Below are 21,734 nucleotides of genomic sequence, written 5' to 3'. Positions count from 1 at the left end.
TTTCTATAGTGTGTTTGTGTGTGTGTGTGTGTGTGTGTGTGTGTGTGTTTTAAGAGGTCAACATAGATTGGAATAGTTGAGAATGGCTTCATAAAGAAAATTAAACATGGCCTGAAGTGGAAACCCAGACTCAGCAATGGTTCAAAATGAAATGAACCTAGAGATTATCCACCCAGTATCTCTGTATTTGGTGGGTAAGAATAGCTCCTATTTGTATAATGCTCACTATTTGTGGATACTCTGTTAAACCCTTCTAAGCTTTTCACAACAGCCCCATTAGTGGGAGCTATTCTACGTTTTTTGGAGGGTGAAAAAATTGAGGCCCAGAGTAGTTAAATAGATTGTTTCTTGTCACACAGCAACCAAGTTGCAGATACAACTCTGGAGTTTACATTCCTGACCACTATTACAGATAAAGCTGTGTGCCCAAAATAAGGTGGTCAGGGCTAAATAGTTTGCCCAAGGTGACAAAAAGTTAGTACCTGAGTAGTTATAGAAGTGGAACTTAATCTTCCTTAGTGTCTAATTTTCAATGTATCTGTGCTTACCACATTCACTATTTGTGTGATTTATACAGTAATGAAGGGAGGACCTATTAGGTGGAATAAAGACCAAGTGTTAATTGCTATGAAATAGGCAGGTGTATTCTCTGTCCCTTGAGAGAATGCAGCAGTGTTTGGAGATAGAGATGTGTGTTGGCTAGTGGTGGAGATGAAGTTTGATAGGTCAGAGAAAGTCAATTTTTATGGGTCAGCAAAAGTCAGTCAGATGTATTTTGGATTTATCCTAAGAACAAATGGGCCAGCCTGGAAATTCCTAAGCATGAAATTTGATGTCATATTATTGAGCAAGAGAAAGTGAAGGAAAAAAAAAAACCCAAAGGGGAAAATACATTTGGGAGGGGGGCAAATGTGTTTTAGCATATAGGCACACTGTAGTTAACTATATTTAAAACAAATAACATGATGCACATATATCAGAAATTTTATAATTCTGTTTGTTTAATCTAATGTGGCAATTCAAACAAATGTTTACTGGCTAAGAATTTATGCACGCACTGTAAGGGAAGACTTTTTGAATCATGCTTTATCTGATTTAATTTTTATCCCTGTGCACACCCTCAATTTACAAAGCTTCTATTAACTTCAAAGGGCAAGAAAGAGAATGCAAACCAGGCCTATTATGTTTGTGATCACACAGTCGTTTTGCAGGTGGTATCCATGTGTTTCTCCAAAGTTCATTTCTATTTGCACACATGGAAGGAGAGCAGAGGGACTCTTTCATCTTCATATTTTTCTCGTTTCTTGGAACTATCAATTACAAAGGAGGATTGTATAAATCTTCTTTGTGTGTTTAAGTGCTAATATAAGCTGTTGCATATATCATCTGGCTACAGTATTTGACACACCTACTGGTCCCCTTATTCACGGAGTTAACAGCAGACCCGAAGGCAGAAGTCTGTGTTCTGAAGAATTAGAGTGTTTTTTAGAATATGAAATTAAAGGGAAATGTAAAAAAGAAACCCATTCTACTCATGAGTTTACTGCATTGCGTTCTGTTGGTAAACCATTAAGGGGTTTGGAAGATTTCTGTTGTCATTGCTTATCATCCTCTTTGATCACTAAATGACAGAAAAATGATTATTCTTTTATAACCTATGACCTACAGCAGGCCTTGTAATACCTGTTCATTCGCATAGGCATGCTGGTAACATTGGAGAGTCTCAAAAGGTGAAATTTAAATAGTGCTTTAGGTTGACAGCAGTAAATATAGGTTTGACTATTTAGACGAAAGCAGTTAAATATGAGACTACATTGAGTGTTTGGATACAATGCTTCATTGAAGAATAGAGATCCATTTATATATACCTTACCTCTAAATTTTAAAAACCCACAAGGATTAGTGATGCAATATTTGTTTAAGTGAAATTTATGTGAAAATCAAATCACATGTAAACTTTCCATCCTAGTTAGTACATTTGTATATTTTGAATAACATAAAGACTTGCATTGTGTAAGAATGAGTAGGATTTGGTATGTATTTTAATGTCACCATGAAACGCTGTGCTGAAGACAGAAGTAAAAAGATTTGTAATCTTCAAATATTATTGCCTTCGTACTGCGATTTTCTGTTTCCAATAACACCTGTACAACACTGCTACCTAGTTACGCCTTTTATTTTATGTTTAATGTGGTAATCTGATTTCCCCTTATTTGCAGTTGGCAACTCAAAGTAAAAAAAATATACATTGGAATGTTGCCATGACACTATTGTTACGGAGCCAAATTTAGTAACTGGTGAGTTGTCTTGATTCCCATCAGACAGGGCTTGATTCCTGAAGGATCACAATGATCTTATTATGAGGAGTTTTCTCCTGTTCTGTAGCCTCAAGAATGCACTTGTGTGATAGTGCAGTAGAGAGGCTCTAGAGTCGACAAAAACAGAAACAGGCATCTTTGGAACTACTAGCTAGGAAGTTACATCAAGAACTCTCTAGAGTTTAATAAAAATTTAAGGATCATTTTCTACACATTTAAGACGCCTTTCTGGAATACTATAAATAGAGTGAAAATGAAGAAAATGTCTTTAGTTACAAGTCTCTATAATTAAAGAATAGTGACATAAAACTTGATTTTATATTTTGAGCTGTTCTAATAATTGCATATTCCTAGGTCCATATCAACTAAATCAAATAGAATTGTAACTTTCGGGGATCCCTGGGTGGCGCAGCGGTTTGGCGCCTGCCTTTGGCCCAGGGCACGATCCTGGAGACCCGGGATCGAATCCCACATCGGGCTCCCGGTGCATGGAGCCTGCTTCTCCCTCTGCCTATGTCTCTGCCTCTCTCTCTCTCTCTGTATGACTATCATAAATAAATAATAAAAAATAAAATAAAATAAAAAGAATTGTAACTTTCTATAAATATATATTTCTAAGATTTTGTTTATTTATCCATGAAAGACATGGAGAGGCAGAGAGAGAAGCAGGCTCCCCGCGGGGAACCTGATGCACAACTCAATTCTAGGACCCTGGGATCACAACCTAAGCTGAAGGCAGACTCTCAACCACTGAGCCACCCAGTTGCACCCCAAATATGTTTTAATATAAATTGGGCTTCAGGGTAGAGAGATCAGACTTAACAAGATTAAAGTATTTATCCATGATTAGAGTACTTCTCAATAACTGCTCGTTGTAAAGTTTGTAAAGGTGGACAAGAACAATCTTTTCAACTGCTTATGAAATCCTGTTACCTGACTTATTCATTTGTAATTTGTAACTCCCAGCGGTTATGCCAGTCAAAAATTAGAGATGTGTTCCACTAGGTGAAAAAAAAAATTAATCTAACACATAACACATTTTTTAAAACAAACTTGTATTCAAAGGAAACAATCTATTAAGAAATAAGAATGTTAAGAAATCTCAAAAATTACTCACCAAATGCTAATATAATTTTAAAACTCTTTGTCCCAGTGACAGTTTTCTTGGGATTTATGGCCGTGGTTAAGCCTATGCATCACTCCCTGGGTTGGTTTTCTTTATAACCATTCAGTTGTTTCTTGTTTTATTGTTAAAGGCTGAGCTTGTGTCATTAGAGACTTTTTACAGTTCATTATTCTGACATAACTCTTGAGCTGTAGATGTTTTTAAGTTAATATTGCTAAGAAATGAAAAAAAGGGCTTGCTTGATGTCTGAAGGTGATGATGGTGTTGTCACAGTTGAGGAAACAAACACTGGTACTTAGTGGTGGGTCTTTATAAGAAAGTCTCATGGACTTTTATAAGAAAATTTGGCCAATATCAATATTATCTGCTGTATGAAGAATGAAGTGCACTTTTCTAAATGTTTTATGTAATATCCATAAATCTTTTCTCCCCCTGCACATTGATCTATTATAAACTCTTTTGGGGTTAAAAATGTGGCTTCTAAGTCATAGTCTTTACTATTACATCTCTTCTATCTCCCATTTCCTTTTGGGAGGCTTCTTAATCTGAGGGGTTTAAATGAACATTTTTTATGATGGGGAAAGCTTTTCTGTAGAAATGATGGTTCCTCATGGGAAGAGCTCTAATATACATTGAAATTAATATAACAAGTTACTTTTAAAGAAAATCTAAGGGGCGCCTGGATGACTCAGTAGGTTAAGCATCTACTTTTGGCTCAGGTCATGAGCCAAGGTCCTGGGATGAAGCCCTGCATCAAGCTGCCTGCTAAGTTGGGAGTCTGATTCTCCATCTCCCTCTGCCTCCCGCCCTTTGCTCCCCATCCCCCACTCATGCTCGCTCTCTCTCTCTCTCTCTCTCTCCCTCAAATTAATTAATCTTTAAAAAAATAATGAAAATCCAAAAATATATTTTAGGGAAGACATTATAAAATTTTTGTGACAAATTCATAGTTGGTTCAAATAAATTGCTTTTGTAGGATTTACCTTAGCTAGTATTAACAGCTCTAACAATTGAGGCCAGGTGACAGATAATTTCTTTTTAAGAACGTGTTTACTGTCATGAAAATTGCAAAGTTTCCTTTGTAATTATTCTATCATTGTTATTTGGCAGCCTGTAAAGTTTTATTGGCATTTACTGAAAAGGTACTTTTTTTTTTCGTGCTAGCCAGCTGGCTTGCTTTTTTTGGGCAAACTTTTCTAGCTCTGGTATTCAGAACATATTTTCAACTTTGATTGTCTACCAGTGGGATCTTTTTGAACAAGGAGCCAAGTGGCTAATAATAACTGAATTGATCTCAATCATGTCTTCAGTGCGTGACATCAGAATGCTGCAGGTGTACTTGAGCATTTGAGTGTTGCTTCTTCCTTATCCAGTGTGTTATTTTAGTACTGAAGTACTGACGTGGTCAACTTAAGACCATGCAAATCACAGGCTCTTTTCACGTACCTCCTGGAAGAAAAGTGTGTTGAAATTATGAATGAAATGTGAAGATTCACTAACGTGAAGGAAACTAGAATTTTCCAAGCAGTACAGTTTCACCAAATTAAAAATGAAAAGATCCTTTTTAGGGGGTACATATTAAAACAAGTAAACCACAAACATTTGAGGAAGTGGAACAATAATAGAATTTTATTAGCTTTGTCAGGGAGGTGTGCAGGTTTAGAGTTTCAGTTGGCTTGGTGGACTCTGAAGGCTGTGTACCATTTTTCTTATCTCTGGGCTTATTTAAAGACTCTTTCAGATCATCTGAGGCATGTGAGATGATTTCTAAATTTAGAATTATTTTGTTTTAGTTCTGAAGAACACAGTAATAAATTGATTCAAGCAAGTATTTGCTTCACAAATTCTTCATTGCTTTTAAAATAATATTGGATACAAGAGTTATACTTTATTTCATAAAAAAAACTTGTTTGAATACTTGTTTTTAGTGAAACTTACAAACCCTAGAAACTGCTGGTCTTTTTAGTAATTATTATTCCAAAGTGATGACAGGCAGATTAGTATTTGGCAGTCTTCTTTGGCAATGAAACGTTATCTTCATTTTGTCTTTTTATGTTACTATGGACTATGGAGTAATTAGTGTAAAATTTTAGGTGAGAGCTCCTGTGTTTATGATGTAATAAAAAGAGAAAATTAAAGATCACATTTATCACTTCTTACATCTTAGTAAATATCTCTGGATGTTACCAGTCACATTGATTCTTCTTTGTTATTACCTGTCTTCTTCTTCTTCTTTTTGCATCAGTGGATTTTTTTCCCCCAAAACTATTTGTTAGAGTTCTAGACTGATAGTCTACAAAGGGTGGCACTCTGGGATTTGTCCTGGAGAGGGCAGAGGATGCAAGATAGAGGATGCCTACCATTGTTTTGTTTTGTTTTTTAACATGTTCTTCCTATGGGAAGGACCTGTTTTCATGGTCTGTGACTGGTAGTGAGGACAAAGCACTCTTGGTGTCTGGGTATTATGCAGGGCCCATCTGTCATAGCATTCCTCAGAACTTCTTCATGCTAGACCGAGAAACACCAGGTAGTGATGGGCTCTTTCAGCCTCTCCTCAGCTAGGAATAGTAAGTACTGCCCAGTCTTTTCCAAATAACATTCTGCATTATTAGAAAGGAATTACAGAATTGCTAGGCAGAGAAGTAATATTTATTTTAATAACTTTGTAGGGCTTAAAGAGTATCCATATTAAAGCGAAGTGGAACAGTTTCTGCACTAGAGGTGTTTTCCATATTCATAAAGGTCATAATTAGGTAATTTATTAAGTGGAGCAATTTTTGAGAGGTATGGATTTGGATAGGCATCTTGATTCAGAACTTTACTTCATTTTATTAGATCTGTTTCTCAAATAGCTGCAGCTTGTTCAGGTTTTATTCCTGCCAGTTGGATATGAAGTGCTGTATGTTTGGGCTCACTGTACAGAATTTGTTTCCAAAAAAATAGTGTCGTGCTGCTTTCCATCTACTGGACCAGTAGGGGTAGGAAGATCTGATTTGAAGCCAATGCAAAATGCAAACTGATTAGATTTGGATTGTTCGTACATTCGGCCTTCCTTTCCCCATTCCTACCCTTTTCCAGATGGAAAGACCAGTTTCCCCCCAGAGCACTTTCTCCTGGCAATTAGACTGTGGAGATGAAGATCGTTTAGTGCCACTACTACTGAAGTCCTATTAGAATACGTTTGGGCTTTAAAATTTAGAGGAATGAATCAATACGATCTGTACTCGCTTTATTTTTCAATTAATGGTGCCTGTGATGCTTTTACAATTAGGAATATGACTTTGTCTTTTGACTCTACTTTTTGTTTTATTAATATAATAACATATTACTTGCATCAGCTGGAAAGTAGGTGGTTCATGAAACACCTTTTAAAGCATTGAGCATTTTAAAATGCTGTCTTACCGCCTATACACCTTTCTAATATGCATTACATACCCTCCCTTCTGACTATAGTAGATTACACCTGATTTTGCTTTTTCGTGATGATTAAGGCTCATGATTATAAATTTCACTGACTACTACTTGCTAAAACGCAGCAATGCCCTCAATTATTAATGAAGTGTGTGGAGTTCTATATGGACTCAGAATGTTACGCCCTTTGAATTCTTCTATCAAGTCTTTACATTTCCCTCTTCACTCTGACAGTAAGTAAGCAGGTACTTACACCCAGATGTTAAATTTTAAAGCTGTAAGGAAAGATTGCTTAGCCTAGTGTCTTCATTTTATAGGTAGGAATGGAAGCCCAGAAAGGCTGTACAGTTTATCCATGAGCCCACAGCTAATTACAGGTAAGGTGGGAACTAGGTAGATATTGCAGTTCACTCTTGAACAACGTAGGGGTTAGAGAGGCTGAGCCTCAGCACAGTGGGAAAGTCATATATAAATTTTGACTTCCCCCAAAGCTACGAATAGCCTCCTATTGATTGGAAACCTTCTGTTATTAGTTGATTAAGACATACTTTCTATGCTTTATGTATTATATCTTACAATAAAGCTAGAGAAAAAGGAAACATTATTAAGAAAGTTATAAGAGAGGTGCCTGAGTGGCTCAGTTGGTTCGGCATCTGCCTTCGTCTCAGATCACGATCTCAGGGTCCTGGGATCCAGCCCCGCATCGGGCCGCTGCTCTGCGGGAAGACTGCTTCTCCCTCTCCCTCTGCCTATCACTCCCCTTGCTTTGTGTGCACTCTCTCTCTCTTGTCATATAAATCTTACTTTTTAAAGAAAAAATTTTAAATTCCCTGGGGGTCAGCAGCCCCTCCAGGGTATTACCAGGGAATACACTACTGTCCTCTATTTGTCAAAAAAATCCACATATAAGTGGACCTACACAGTACAAACACGTTTTGTTCAAGAGTCAGCTGTATTTGATTCCTGATCTTAGTGCTCATTCTTCCAGGACACCCTGTTTGCTCTTTCGTCCTGTCAGACTTTTCTCCATATGTAATATTTGTTTTTGCTCTTGGTGTATAGGTAATGAGCACAAAATAAAATTGGGGACAGGGCAAAATAGAAGAAGTGATGACATAGGGACACCTGGGTGGCTCAGTGGTTGAGTGTCTGCCTTCGGCTCCGGTCATGATCTAGGAGTCATGGGATTGAGTCCTGCACCAGGCTCTCCGCAAGGAGCCTTTTTCTCCCTCTGCCTATGTCTCTGCCTCTTTCTCTGTCTCTCTCATGAATAAAATAAAATCTTAAAACAAAAAAGAAGTAGTAACATACTAGTCGGATGGGTGGTAGTCATATTTCTGGAATGTCCCTTTACTTCCTCGAGTTTTGTTTTATCCTCCATGAAAGGAAGTGTTTGAACTAATAACCATAGTGACTGACATTTACTGAGTATTTGCCATATTCCAGGTCCCTTTCTAAGTTTTCGTGTGCCTCACCTTAGGCAATTCTGACACAAACCCCAAGGGGAAGGTCTTATGTTACATAGGGAGAAACTGAGTCACATAAGCAGTTACTCAGTTTACCAGAAGTCATTCAGCATGTACATAACAAAGCCAAGATTAAGCCTTCATGCTCTTAACCACTCTGTTCTTTTATTTCTGAATGATGTCTATGCTCTATTCTTGATTTTATCGGTTTGAATGATGACAGCACCTGAATGATGACAGCACCTGAATGATGACAGCACCGATGGCTCACAGTATTGAGTACTTCCTGTTACACTTTACATAGTGGCTCATTTAATCATATCAGCAACTCTGTGAGGCAGATGCTACTAGTATCTCCTTTTTTATTTTTAATTTATTTTTTAATTTAATAGATGAGGAAAGGGAAACACAGAAGTTAACTGGTTTGCCCCTTCTTATAGTTGGTCAGCAACAGTGGAAGATTTGGTGTGTCTGTTGGCTCCTCCACTATGCCTTATTGCTGGAGAATGAGTACTTGAGTATCTAACACACAGAGTGATGTGAGTTTTATAGTATTTTTGTTGTTGGTTAGAGGTGATTTGGTTTCTTTCCTATGTGTTCTCCAGGAGTAGGAAACTCGCATGCCGAGGTTATAAGTGACTGAAGCAAATTTCGTGCAAGAGATAATGGGATGTGGAGTAGTGGGGATGATAGGGACTGCAGCAAATAGGAAAATGCAGATCGTGGCCAAAGAGGCAGCTGATACTGGGCTCAGCTAAGTCCTGTCCTGCTTTTCAGGCTGGAAAGTAGACTCAGTATTGCTGGATGTTGTATTTTTCCCTAGAGAAGCCAGAAGTTTGGATTTTTAGACCAGAAAGAGATTTTGAAAAGCATTGCAATAAGAAATTACTTGAAACCATTCCATGAGCCAAATGGAAACATTGGCAACCTGTGGTTTAGATAATCAGGACTGGTAGATAAATGACCTTCAGATGAGGAAGAGTTGGCCGCATCTCTGTATCAATGCTATATTTTGAAGAGAAGCAACACAGGCCCAAACCCAGAAGATTTGTCCATTCTCTTCTGCCTATTAAGATGGCATAATGGCACTCTATAATGTAGAGAAAGTCGAATTAAGTGTACTTTTAAGAAATAACTGTCTTGTGAACCTCTAACATCATCAGAAGGCTTTATTCTGTAGATTATGAGGACTTGTGGCTTCCGACTTCAGCCCTGGTTTCCAAGTCTGTGGATTCCTGATTCTGGATGGGGCCGTGAGGTGCAGGAGCACTTCCCGGACTTTGTCCAAGTACATCTCTTTTTATTCAGAAGCAGCCCCGGTGAGACCCTTCAAGAATCTGCAGTAGAATGTGTGGTCACTGAAACCAATAGAAGAGTTTGGTATTAGGGGAAAAAATAGTTTGATACCTTCTTCTGAGAAATGCATGGTTTCTCTGAGCTCAGTTCTGGTTTTCAGCCTGCCCAGAAATTTCCTTGCAGGTGCTGAATATGTATTTCCAGGAGCAAGATATGGACAGATTCATGATCATTTGTCTTCCTCTAATAAATGTAGCTCCTCTTTTTTAAAAAATCTTTTTACCCAATCAGCTTCTTTCTACTTGTGATTTCTTTAGTATAGTGGTTTCTAAGTACAAACACTAGCTTAATCCCTAAAACTGGATCTTACCTAATATGCTCTATAATTAAAAAATTCTTAGATTCATAACAAGAATGAGAGTTTCCCTTATTTTGCCTTTTGATTATAACTAAGTGACATCTTGTATATTGCCAAAATAACATCAGAGGGCAAACTAGATTTGGGACCTAGGCCAACTGGTAATATTCCTTTAAAAACATTATATCATCTTTTCTAAAATAACCACTCCACTTCAAGAGCATTATTTAAGAAAAAAATAAATATCACCTTGCTGCACTACAGTCTAAATTCCTGTCTTGGAAATAGTATAGTTGAATGTATTTCCCGAAGCTGCAAATAATGGAAAATCATGAAAACTCGAATCAGGGTCCCTGTCCTTAAATGTGTTTCAGTTTGCATTTTGATAGCAGTTTAGAAATGTTATCGCTTGTTTTGTCACAGACATAATTCACATCTTTCTTCAGGCACTGTAAACAAGAGAAATGGTTTAATGGCCCCATAAAGGCACTCTGCTGATATCTGAGATTAGGCCCGTTAGTAATGGATGTTGGTGCGTGTATTTGTGAGTGGTATGTGTGCACAGTGGGGGCGGGGAGGGCCTGCAAGAGGTAAATGTACTGGAAAAGATTCTTTGAGAGGCTCAGTTGCAGCAGAAGTGCCTTCTGTTTTTCTGTGTGTCTTGGAAGATGGATTTACGGAACATGTGACACTATTGTCTTTATTTGTACACAGGCCTTCCCCTTTGCTTCTGGAATTTAACTGAGTACTAATTGAGGTCATTGCCATCCATTTATCACCTGAAATTGAAATGATATTAACTTAAAGTGAATGCTTTTCATCTAGTGAGTGTATTCCCAACTACATATATTTGTATAAAAGGCTGCATGCATTTTTCATGCCATGCTTGTATCTGGTCTTAAATAATCTAATTTATGTATACCATTGATTTTTTTTTTTTTCCACTTTTACAGTGTTGGTTTTTTTTTTTTTTTTTTTAATTTGCTGCTTGGCCAAGTGAAAGTATTTTTTTTTTATAAGCACTTTAGTGTCCACAGGATGATTTGTTTTGATTTTCTCAGTTATGTTTTGTAGACAAGTGTAAAAAACTATACATGATACATAACCATGGTCTATGTAAATGCCTTAAAATTCCTCAAATAACATAAATTTGTATTGTTTTAGGGACTCAACAACATGTCATTTTTCATCATCTTGTTCATGTATATTCCTATAAATTGGCTGCATAAGGTTGCATACTTGGTTTTGAGAGTCAGTGTAAACAGAGTTAATAAAGCAAATCAATGGGCCTTTGTTAACTAATTTACCTAAACCTTGTCAGTAAGAGGTGTCACTATTCTAACCATTCACTTTTACATTTTCTTTCTCCTCTTTCATTGTAGACCATAATCTAGCATAATCTAAAACAAGTGTCAGCAAACTTTTTTTTTTCTGTAGAGTCAGACGGTAAATATATGGGATCATGACTTGAACTGAAACCAAGAGTCAGATAACCAACCGACTGATCCACCCAGGTGCCCCTAGAAAGTAAATTTTTTAGACTTTGCAAGTCATTGGGTTTCTGTCACAAATACTCCATTGTAGCTTCAAAGGAGCCCTAGACTATACCTCAGTGAAAGGATGGGACAGTGTTCCAGTAAAACTTCATTTACCACAACAGGTGGGAAGCCGTGTGCTGTAATTTGGCAACCCCTGTTCTGGAATATCGAAAAGTAGATTATTCTAAAGCAGAATTTTTGAGCAGATCAGAAATCTCAACATCAAAAGGCTCTGTATTCCTAGGTTATTTTTGTTTAAGAACTACACATTCAAAAAAAAATTTTAAACCTACAGATTTGATTCAAAGACTTAGTTCTATTTAGTGAAGAAGTAATTAAAAATGTGATGGGTTTCTCTTCTCAGAGTAAATTGTTTTGTACTCACAGAAATTGCTCCACTATTTCACTCTTATGATAAGGATTGTGAAGAAAGCAGAGTGAAAGGTCAGAGCCAAGGCAACTTATCACTGTAATTATATTCACTGTCCACATATAGAAGGGGACCCATCACTTGTGACATTTTGGTTATCAGACTCTAGGGGAAGCTTTAGAGGCTGAATAGCAGCATTTTTCCTTAGTTCCATATGAGTGGTGTGAATTTTTAAATGCTTTTGGTCACAGTAATAAATTGAAAGAAAGCAGAATGCCTAGCAGTAAGCATGAATACTCTGAGAAGTGTTTTAGATACAAGTGGCATGAATATATTATTAAAGTCATATATATGTAAACATGCATTCCACACATATGAATTACTCAAACTTAAAGGACACTGGCTAATATCTTTATTAGAGAAAACACTTTAAAAAACAAAATAAAGCTCTGATTGGCCTTCTTTGAGTTCTTGAAGGTAAGACTGTGTCTTACCATTCATCCTTATTCTATAGCTTTATCGTCTTTCCTCCTCTCAGCACCTGGCATCGTATCTAGGCCATAGTAAATGAATTAACTAATGAAAGAATGAATGGATAAACATCTGATAGGAGGTTATAGTGGGGCTTATGTGTGTGAAGGAATAATAATTGTGTTTATTCAAAATAAATTTGAATTATGTGCTCAAGAGTTGTCATCAGAAGTCTAGGGCTTGTTATTCTTAACCTGTTATAAATAAGTTAGTCCTAGGTATTTGGATAGGTATTAAGCTTAGCTTTTTTATACCTTTTGAAAAATTTTTGCAAAAGTGGGAGGTATAATAAAGGTCCTTCTTGTCTTGAATGATGAGAATCAAATACAGTAGGTGAAGATTCTTTGAAAACTTTGTAATACTATATAAATTTGAAGGTTTTAAAAAGCATTATAGCTAGAGTTTTCTCTCATGATTCTAAGTTCAAGCACAGTTCAATAAGTCACTACTTATAAACATATTATCTTTCTTAAATGTATCAGAAGACATCATCATCTTCATTCTAGAAATATAAGCAGAAACTCAGTGTATAGATTAAATTGTTTATTCTCCAGACTAACATGAACCAGTCCATTAAAACAAACATGGTCTGTTTTCAATTTAATGCTAGAAAAATGTTCCAGTGTCACGATTGTTTAGGAAATTATTCTCCTATGAGTAAATTTTTAAATTCATTATCATCATCTCTGTTTTAAGGTGTTCAAATGTACTTTGAACCAAAGACATGGTTATATATAAGCATTGTTGGCACTTAGAAAGGTGGAGGGCATCTCTGCGCCCCAGTAGAACGAGGACAAGATTTTGCCTCTGTTCTAGAATGTAGACAGAAAAAAAAAAAAAATGGAAGCAAGATGATGCCTTGCAGTTCATAGTTCTAAAGTGAAAACCATTATTAATTTAACCAATCCTTTATGACGAGTACCATAACCCCAAGTAAACTTTAAAATTAAGAAGTCGTTAAGTTTATTTTGGAAGTGCACTTTTAAAAGTCCTGGTATTTTGGAGCTCTTAAATTTAACCATTAGAAGAACCCAGTCATCATTAGTCAGCCTTAAGATGTGGTTTTAAAGGTCAAGCCTCCATCAAAGAAAAAAATGCAAGATGCAGCTCTTGCAACTCTTTCTGCGGCTCCTCCTCCTAAAGATCTGGTTGTCCGGAGGAGCCGGGGTCATAAAAGTTTGCCTGGAAACGCCCCTGAGGAATGCCTGAGGGAGGCTGCAGATTTCACAGATAGGTTTTCTGAACTGTCCAAAGTCAGGGGTAAAGATAGAACATGGTGTTTATTATTTGAATGATCTTTTCTTTGTAAATGAAATGAAGGAGTTAACTCCCGCAATTTGACACGGTGGAAGACAGAAAGATTCACTTTAATTAAAACTTGCAAACAATGCAGATGCGTGGCACCGTCTGTGTCAGACCCAGCAAGGTCCGTACAGTCAGCGAAATGAAATGTACCTAGCAGCCCGGCAGCAGGCTGGAGCCGTGTTCAGTGAAAGTAATTTAATTAGTGTTGATCATGACTCCAGATGATGGTGATTTGATAAGGAATAATTTAGTACTTAACAGCCTTTTACATGCACCAACTCCATGTGGGAAGGTAAAGCAAATTGCACAAAATGAATGTGCTGCGTTCACTTGTGCCAGTGCCAGTGAGCTGGAAAACTGCCTGTTAGCAGACGCTCAGCCTCTCAGCCCTGTGAAGAAACACCCGACCCGTTCTCGGCTCAGCCCTGGGGGGAGTCTCCTACTATCCTCCGTTAGGAATAAATAGGAGAAGTCACTTTGGTGATCTAGAATCTCTCGGAAGAAAGAGATGGAAAGTGAAAATGGGGAGAATAAAGTCACATGTGGTTCTTGTGCAGAGTGCTGGAGATCTTCAGATTGGCTCCCCCCCCCTTTTTTTTTCCCTCACAGCAATTAAAAATCCCAAGCCAACTTAAATTCACTGGATTACTTATTTGTTTTACATTTAGGAAAAAAAAAAAAATCACAGTTCCGAGGGCCCAGGATGATTAAGAGGCCCACACACGTTGCATGTGTTAGAGACACATTCCTGTTGTGGAGTTATGTTTGGAGTAGGGGAGCCCCAAACTTCTGGATTTGGAGAACCTGTGAAAATCCTCAAGTGTGCGCATCTACTAAATAGAAAGAGGTTGTTAGATTTTTTTTTTTTTTTTTTAAGTCTTTGCAAGTACTGGATCTATTTCAGTGCCACACACACTGGATCCAGGTAGGGATAAGCATCACAGTGGATTTGAAATTAGCCCAGTTAGGAGAATCACCTAGAAATTTTTATAAGATACAGAATCCTGATATATATCCCAGCCTTAATGAATGTATTGGTTTGTTTAGGGCTGCCATAACAAAGTACCACCAACTGAGAGGCTTAAAAAGCAGACATTTACTGCCTCGCAGTTCCAGAGGCTTGAGGTGTAAGATGAGGGTATTGGTAGGGTGGTTCTGAGTGCTGTGAGAGAGTAGCTATTCCATGCATCTCTCCTGGCTTCTGGTGTTGCTGGCAGTCTTTGGCACTCCTTGGCTTATAGAAGCATCACATCATCTCTGCCTTTATTTCCTGTGACATTGTCCTTTGTGAGGGTCTCTATATCCTAAATCCTTTTTATAAAGACTTGAATCATATTGGATTATATTCCACCCTAATGACCTGATCTTAACTAATCTTCTCAGAAAGTTACATCCTGAGTTGTACTGGCATTAGGACTTTCACGTGAATTTTGGAGGGGACCTAATTCAATCTATAGCATCTGAGGCCTGGGAGTCCCAGTTCTGTCTTGTTTTGTTTTGTTTTTCTCAAAAGTACCTGGTTAAATTTTATGATTGGTCAGATTTGGGATCAACTTGCCTTTGATAGCTTTGGAGGGTTCCTTACATCTTTTCATCTAAAGTCAATTTAGGAAGCTCATGGAACCAGTCTGAGAGCAGTAGAGCTGCAGGCAGTGTATTCACTAGGATGGATAGTACTTTTTCTTCTAAATTGATATCAGTAGATACTTTGATAGGAGTCTACGTTATGCTAGCAACCATTCCTGATGGTACCCCAGATTTGTCATTCCTCCCCTGACTCATCTGGAATGATTTATCCTGTCCAGTTAAAAATAAAACACACTTCTAAGACCCATTCTCAGATGGGTCTGCTGGAAGAAGAGGCCAGACATGTTCAAGTATTTTAAGTTGTGTAGCGCTGCTTGTTGCCCCTCATATTTTCTTTAACATTTTAGTTGGGATATGCTGTCATTATTATGTAAATTTTAACTGCACAGTTTGACGAATTTTACATATGTGTACATTCATAGAAGTGGCACTCAGAGCAAGGTATAAGTATTCCCAGCACTGTAGCAGGTTACTAGTGCCCTTTCTCAGTGATTAACATTCCCATCTACCAATAGAAGGGAATTTTTTCACTGTCAGTTTGGTCTGTTCTTGAAATGAACTTACTACATACTCTTTTGTGTTTGACTTGTTTTACTCCTACATACTCTTTTGTGTTTGACTTGTTTTACTCTACTCCATGTCTATGAGACCATCTATATTTCTACATGAGTCAGTAATTTGTTCATTGTTGTTCCTGCATAGTATTTCATTGTATGAATATGCCATGAATCATTTACCCATTTTCCTGCTAACAAACATTTGAATTTGTCCAGTTTTTGCTATTTTGAATAAAGCTGCCATGAACATTCTTAGACATGGCTTTGTGTGAACATATGCAGTCCCTTCTCTTGGATCTATCCCTAATAGTGAAATGACTGGGTCATGGGTACATTTATATTGCAGCCTTAGTGGATGCTGCCAAAGAGTTTGCCAAAATGCTAATACCAATTTATACTCTCAGCAGCATATATAAAAGTTCCTGTTGGCTCTAGGTCTTTTTCAAAACTTGGTAATGTCAGTCTTTTGGAGCTTAGCATTCTAGTGTGTGTTTAATGATAATCTTATGTGGTTTCATTTGCATTTTCCTGATAAGTAAAGATGTTGAATACCTTTAATAGGCTTTTTATTGTTGTTCATTTGTTTGTTTTATGATTTGGATGTTTTATTTTATGAACTGCCTGTTCAAGGCTTTTGACCATTTTTAATTGGGTCATTTGTTTTGTCTTAAATTTGTAGCGATTCTTATTATGGTGAATATGAACTTTTTGTCATCTCTCTATTGAAAACATCTTCTTGGAGTTTGTGGCTTACTCTGTAGTCTTTTAATAGTGTTTTTGATGAAGAGACATTCTTAATCTCAGTGAAGCATAATTTGTAGGTTATTCTCTTTTATGGTTAGTGCTTTTAGTGTCCCATTCACTAACCCTATTCTCTCTCAAGGCCTCAAAGACTTTTAAGATACACTACTATTGGATATAATAGTAGTCTGTGATAGATCTGGTATTTTGATAAATATAATACACTTTACATCATACTGTATATTTATTCTTGAAGTCTCACCTATTTTATCCATACGAGTTAGATGCAGTCTCTCAGGTATAATGATTTGGTACTACTTTGAATGACAAATTGAGTTCCTGATGTGTTGCTACTGCTTTTTCTTAAGAAAAGTGTAAAACCCAATACGTAACCCAAAGTGCTGAACTTGGGCATACCATTTTACTGTATATGTTCAAAGAAGTAGTAAATAGTTGAAAACTGTTTGTTAAGAAAGCAACAAATGTATAGTCAGTGGTTTCATCATACAATATTTATCATTCTAAGAAGCAGTACACAAACCCACACAGGCAGAAAATTTTCTTATTTAATACTACTTTAAATCTTTTGTGGATTTTTTCACATTTTAAAAAGTTTTTATCATGCAAATTTGAGAGTTAAAAGTAAAGAGAATAATGTAATGAATTCCCACCTACCCATCAATCAGCTTTTAACATTTATCAATATTTTTCTAATTTGATTCATCTTTCATACATTTTTCTAGACTATTTTATTTTATTATTATTTTTAAAGATTTTGTTTATTTATTTATGAGATACACAGAGAGAGAGAGAGAGGCAGAGACATAGGCAGAGGGAGAAGCAGGCTCCACACAGGAAGCCTGATATGGGACTCCATCCCGGGACTCTGGGATCACGCCCTGAGCCAAAGGCAGATACTCAGTTATTGAGCCACCCAGCCACCCTCTAGACTATTTTAAAGAAAATCTCAGACATCTAATTATTTTCTCTGAACACTGTATGAATCTCTAACATTAAATCTTTTTTTGTGTAATTACCATTCCGTTATCACATCGAACAAATTAACAGTAATTTCTTAAATATCTAATATCTAGGCCATATGTAGATGACTTGTTACCAATTTGCCTTTTTATAGTTTTTTTTTCCAATTAGAATCCTAACAAGTCCTCATGTTCTCAAATCTCTTCTGTCTCAATAACTTCTGACTTGTTAAAGTTAGTGAGCATGAATCCCTTGACATGTGAAAACACATGTAATTTCTCCTTTGTTTCTGTTCCTCTACTCTCTACTTTAAGTAGGCATGTTAAACTCAGAGTATATCAAGAAAATACTTTCAAATAGACCATCCACTGGAATTATTTTATTACTTTTTGTTAAATTTTTCTTAGATAACTAATTTAGGTGAAATGTGCCTATTTCTTTGGCAAATGTATACTCTACAAAGTTTCAGATGGCTTTTGAATACCATAGAACATTTCTTTCAAAATCATGTGCATATTTTAACAAGTAGCATATATTTGCCTATAGCTTGGTAGTTCTTGATATCAAATTATTATGTTAAATTATATACGACATTCAAATGAGTACAAGTTTATAATGCTTGTTATGTCACAATCAAGATTGAATGGCATCATAAACCATGAAGTTTCTCTTGTCATACTGTCCTTTATAGAATACAGACTTAGTATTTTGTGTTTTAGTTCCAGTTCTTAAAGGAGTTAGAATTAATCTCCCAAATGTTTATTCTTCTTGTGTTTCTTTCTTGATTAATCATTTGTGTATATTGTACATGAAAATAAAATCCATTCTCATGTGTATCTTTTTACTAATTTTCCTTTTATACTAAAACTTCTAATAGGATCTCTAACAGGAATTGTTTTCAATTTCATAAAGAAGAATGAACATATATATGGTGTTATGTATTGGCTTTAAAGCTGTTTCTTCCCAAACATACATATTCCTATAGCCTTCATATTTTATATGATCTTTATATTATATTTAGCATTAATATATATAAGTATAACCATTAAGTCATATGAAAAAGGAGAAAATAGCCTTTGATACAGAAGAATTATTTTGTGGTAGATTACATTTGACATATCATTTTCACATATTTCTCACATTTTATCTCATAATTCTGCTAAGTAGAGTTAGCAGAGTTATTTTATAAATGAGCATTGGCCTCAGAGACATTGAATTGTTTGCCCAAACTTTCATCAGTTACCACTGGACCTGCACTTTGATTTTCTTTCTTATAGTTCAATTGCCATTCCGTGAAACCATTACTATTGATGGGCTTGAGATATTTTCCTTTCAAAGACACTGAAAATTGTGTTTTAGTCCTCACTTAATTCTTAATCAGTTTTCTTCTTTAATCACTGAATTTTTTGGAAATGTTTTTAAAACTTTCTGAAAACTGAGCTTCTAATTTTGTTAATACAGCTAAGCAAATTATAAGTAATTCACTTTAAGTAATGAGAGTTCAAGCATGCGTTTTGTTAAACAGTAAAAGCAGAAAAAGAATGTAGTTACAGAGATTCTCTAGAATCTTTTCTTCCATGAAATTCACTAAATGTGATTTTTCTTTTTCAGTATGAAATGTTAGTGACATTTTAACCAAGAGAAGTCGAACAGATTACTTAATTTCTAACTACATTTCATTTCTGTGGATATTTTTGTTTTGTTTTCTAGTGGCTTTTCATGGCCTACCACTGAAAATCAAGAAGGAACCCCACAGTCCATGTTCAGAACTTGGGTCTGCCTGCAGTCAGGAGCAGCCCTTTAAATTCAGCTATGGAGAGAAGTGCCTGTATAATGTCAGGTAAAGCCATCAGGTGGATATAGGGGGTGGTGGTTTTAATTAAAACTAAAAATCCAGAATACTATCAGTTCTCAAGTTCTATTTTATATGAATTACATCTTTAGCAGATAACAAGCTAATTAGGTAATGTGTTCAGCCAAACTCTGAAGAACTGTACACTATCTGATCGTACACTTTTAGAATCATTTTAAAGCAATAATTTTCATCCAAATCATTAGTTGCTTTTCTACTGTAGTAATGCATCCTGGATTTGAAACGAGGGTCTTCCTTGGCATGAACAGCTATTGAAAGTTCTCATTAGAATGAATGCATTATGCACTTTAGATAGAGTCTGTAGAAAAAAATGAAACATTTGGCAGGTCTGAGCAGTACATTAGTTATCTGACAGGCTTTGCAGATGATCTATAAGATGCGTTCCTGGAGAATTGCAATAAAGTTAGAATTTTATAAGGCTTAGTACAGGCTATTATCTATTAAAAAGCCAGTTGTTCCTTTTGATGATAATAAAGGGTGGAGCAGTAAAATTACTTTGTTCATTTGTTAGAAGATTTGATAACATATATGTTCATTAAAAACCCTTCATAGTAAATTGCATTCTGTTACTTTTCATATTGTCCTCTAATTGCATGAGGAGAAGTTGGCTCTGTATATTGAGCATCATTATTCTCAATTACAGTAGAAACTTAGTTCTTAAAGGGACCTCATTTGGAAACTTATAAAAATGACTACAAATATTTGCAGTTTTAGAAGTTACATAGATTCAAGTTCATAATACATTATGATCCAAAAAGTGTTCTATTTTCTCATCTATTTGCAGCATGTAGTGTTATATCCAAGATATATAAGATTCAAGAAACTTAGAATGGTGCAATTTCATGGCAGCTGACCAGTGTTGGGATATTCTATTGCTATTTGTTCTTATAAACTTGTCTTTTATATATGCTTTTTTAGGAAGATTACCAGAGCCTGGAATTATGAGCCAGCTTACTTAAAACTGCAAAGCTTTTATTTAAAAAGATCTCTTGGGATCCCTGGGTGGCGCAGCGGTTTAGCGCTTGCCTTTGGCCCAGGGCGCGATCCTGTAGACCCGGGATCGAATCCAACATCAGGCTCCCGGTGCATGGAGCCTGCCTCTCCCTCTGCCTATGTCTCTGCCCCCCTCTCTCTCTCTGTGTGTGTGTGACCATCATAAATAATAAATAAAAAAAAAAAATTAAAAAAAAAAATAAAATAAAAAGATCTCTTGTAGAAGCTCTTAAAGCATAAAGCATACTGAGTTCAGTTAAAAATCATATTGATCAATCTGACTTTTATTTATAGTGTTTTTATTTTTGCATTCTCTCTTTTAGAGTAGTATATTCACAGAATAATTATTTAACATACTGAAAAATTTCAAGTTAATGAACCAGATATGTAGAATTGTCATTGCATTTCGGTACTGATCAGACGTGTAACTGTGAAATTGCTATTGCTTTGGATGACATACCTGACATTCATCACCTGAATATTTTGAGGTTCTTCTTGGAGACCGATAATTTCCACAGCAATGTATGGGTTAAATTCTAGTATTTCCATCTCTGTACAAACAAGATAACTCAATACAGTATTTCACAGAGGAAAAGAAAGTAGTGTCCCAGGGCAGAAGATAGATCTTTTTTTTTTTTTTCTTTATAGGGCACGAGACAGGCAAACTATTTTGTAGAAGAGGTGGTTTCTCATTCAGAAATATTGGTAAGGGAAATAGGTAGAACCAAACATAATATGAGTACTGTTGACTTTGTTTTAAAGCCAACAGTTGACTTACCCAGCACACACTCCTACACTTCTGTGAAGTATTTTTGCACTTGGATGTAATTCTGTGGTATAGATGTGGCAACTGAATAAATTATTACATAAGTTAATCCAAAAAGAATGTTTCTTTTTTAAGAAGCAAAACTATGTATTGATAATTGCTTTTTATTTTGAAAGAAAATATATTATTTTAACCTAGAAATACCTTTCTTATTCAGTAATATTAGTAAAATTTATTATCAGTAAATTATTTTTTAGATTAGAAAAATTCGTTAAATCATATTCCCAAGAGCTACACAAAGGAAAGCAACTTAAATTCATAGTGTATGTAAAAACAGTCTTACTCGTTTTATTCTTCGGTAATTGTGTTTAGAAGTTAGACTATGATAATAGGATTTTATTTTTAAGAACCTCATTTTGTACCTATTCCTATACTCCAAGAAAATTTAACTGTATCAGAGACATTTTAATTTGCCTCATTACTCTTTATTATCCCATGTGAGGAAGTTAATGCCAGG

At 36.0% G+C, this 21,734-nt stretch overlaps 1 protein-coding gene across 8 annotated transcripts in view; it reads left to right on the top strand.

Annotated features, from left to right (window-relative positions):
- The window catches only part of ETV1 (ETS variant transcription factor 1), a 94,308-nt gene that overhangs the window by 29,446 nt on the left and 43,128 nt on the right, over positions 1-21,734 (top strand). For all 8 annotated transcript variants that reach the window (XM_026003869.2, XM_026003868.2, XM_026003870.2 and 5 more), the window contains one exon: positions 19,296-19,425. In XM_026003869.2, coding sequence (XP_025859654.2) covers positions 19,296-19,425 — 130 coding nt within the window. The remainder of the gene's footprint in view (positions 1-19,295; positions 19,426-21,734) is intronic.

Source organism: Vulpes vulpes, chromosome 7 (genome assembly GCF_048418805.1).
Source record: "Vulpes vulpes isolate BD-2025 chromosome 7, VulVul3, whole genome shotgun sequence".
Lineage (NCBI taxonomy): Eukaryota > Metazoa > Chordata > Mammalia > Carnivora > Canidae > Vulpes > Vulpes vulpes.
The sequence above is the reverse complement of the archived record's forward strand: the minus strand, read 5'-3'. Positions and strand labels throughout refer to the sequence as shown.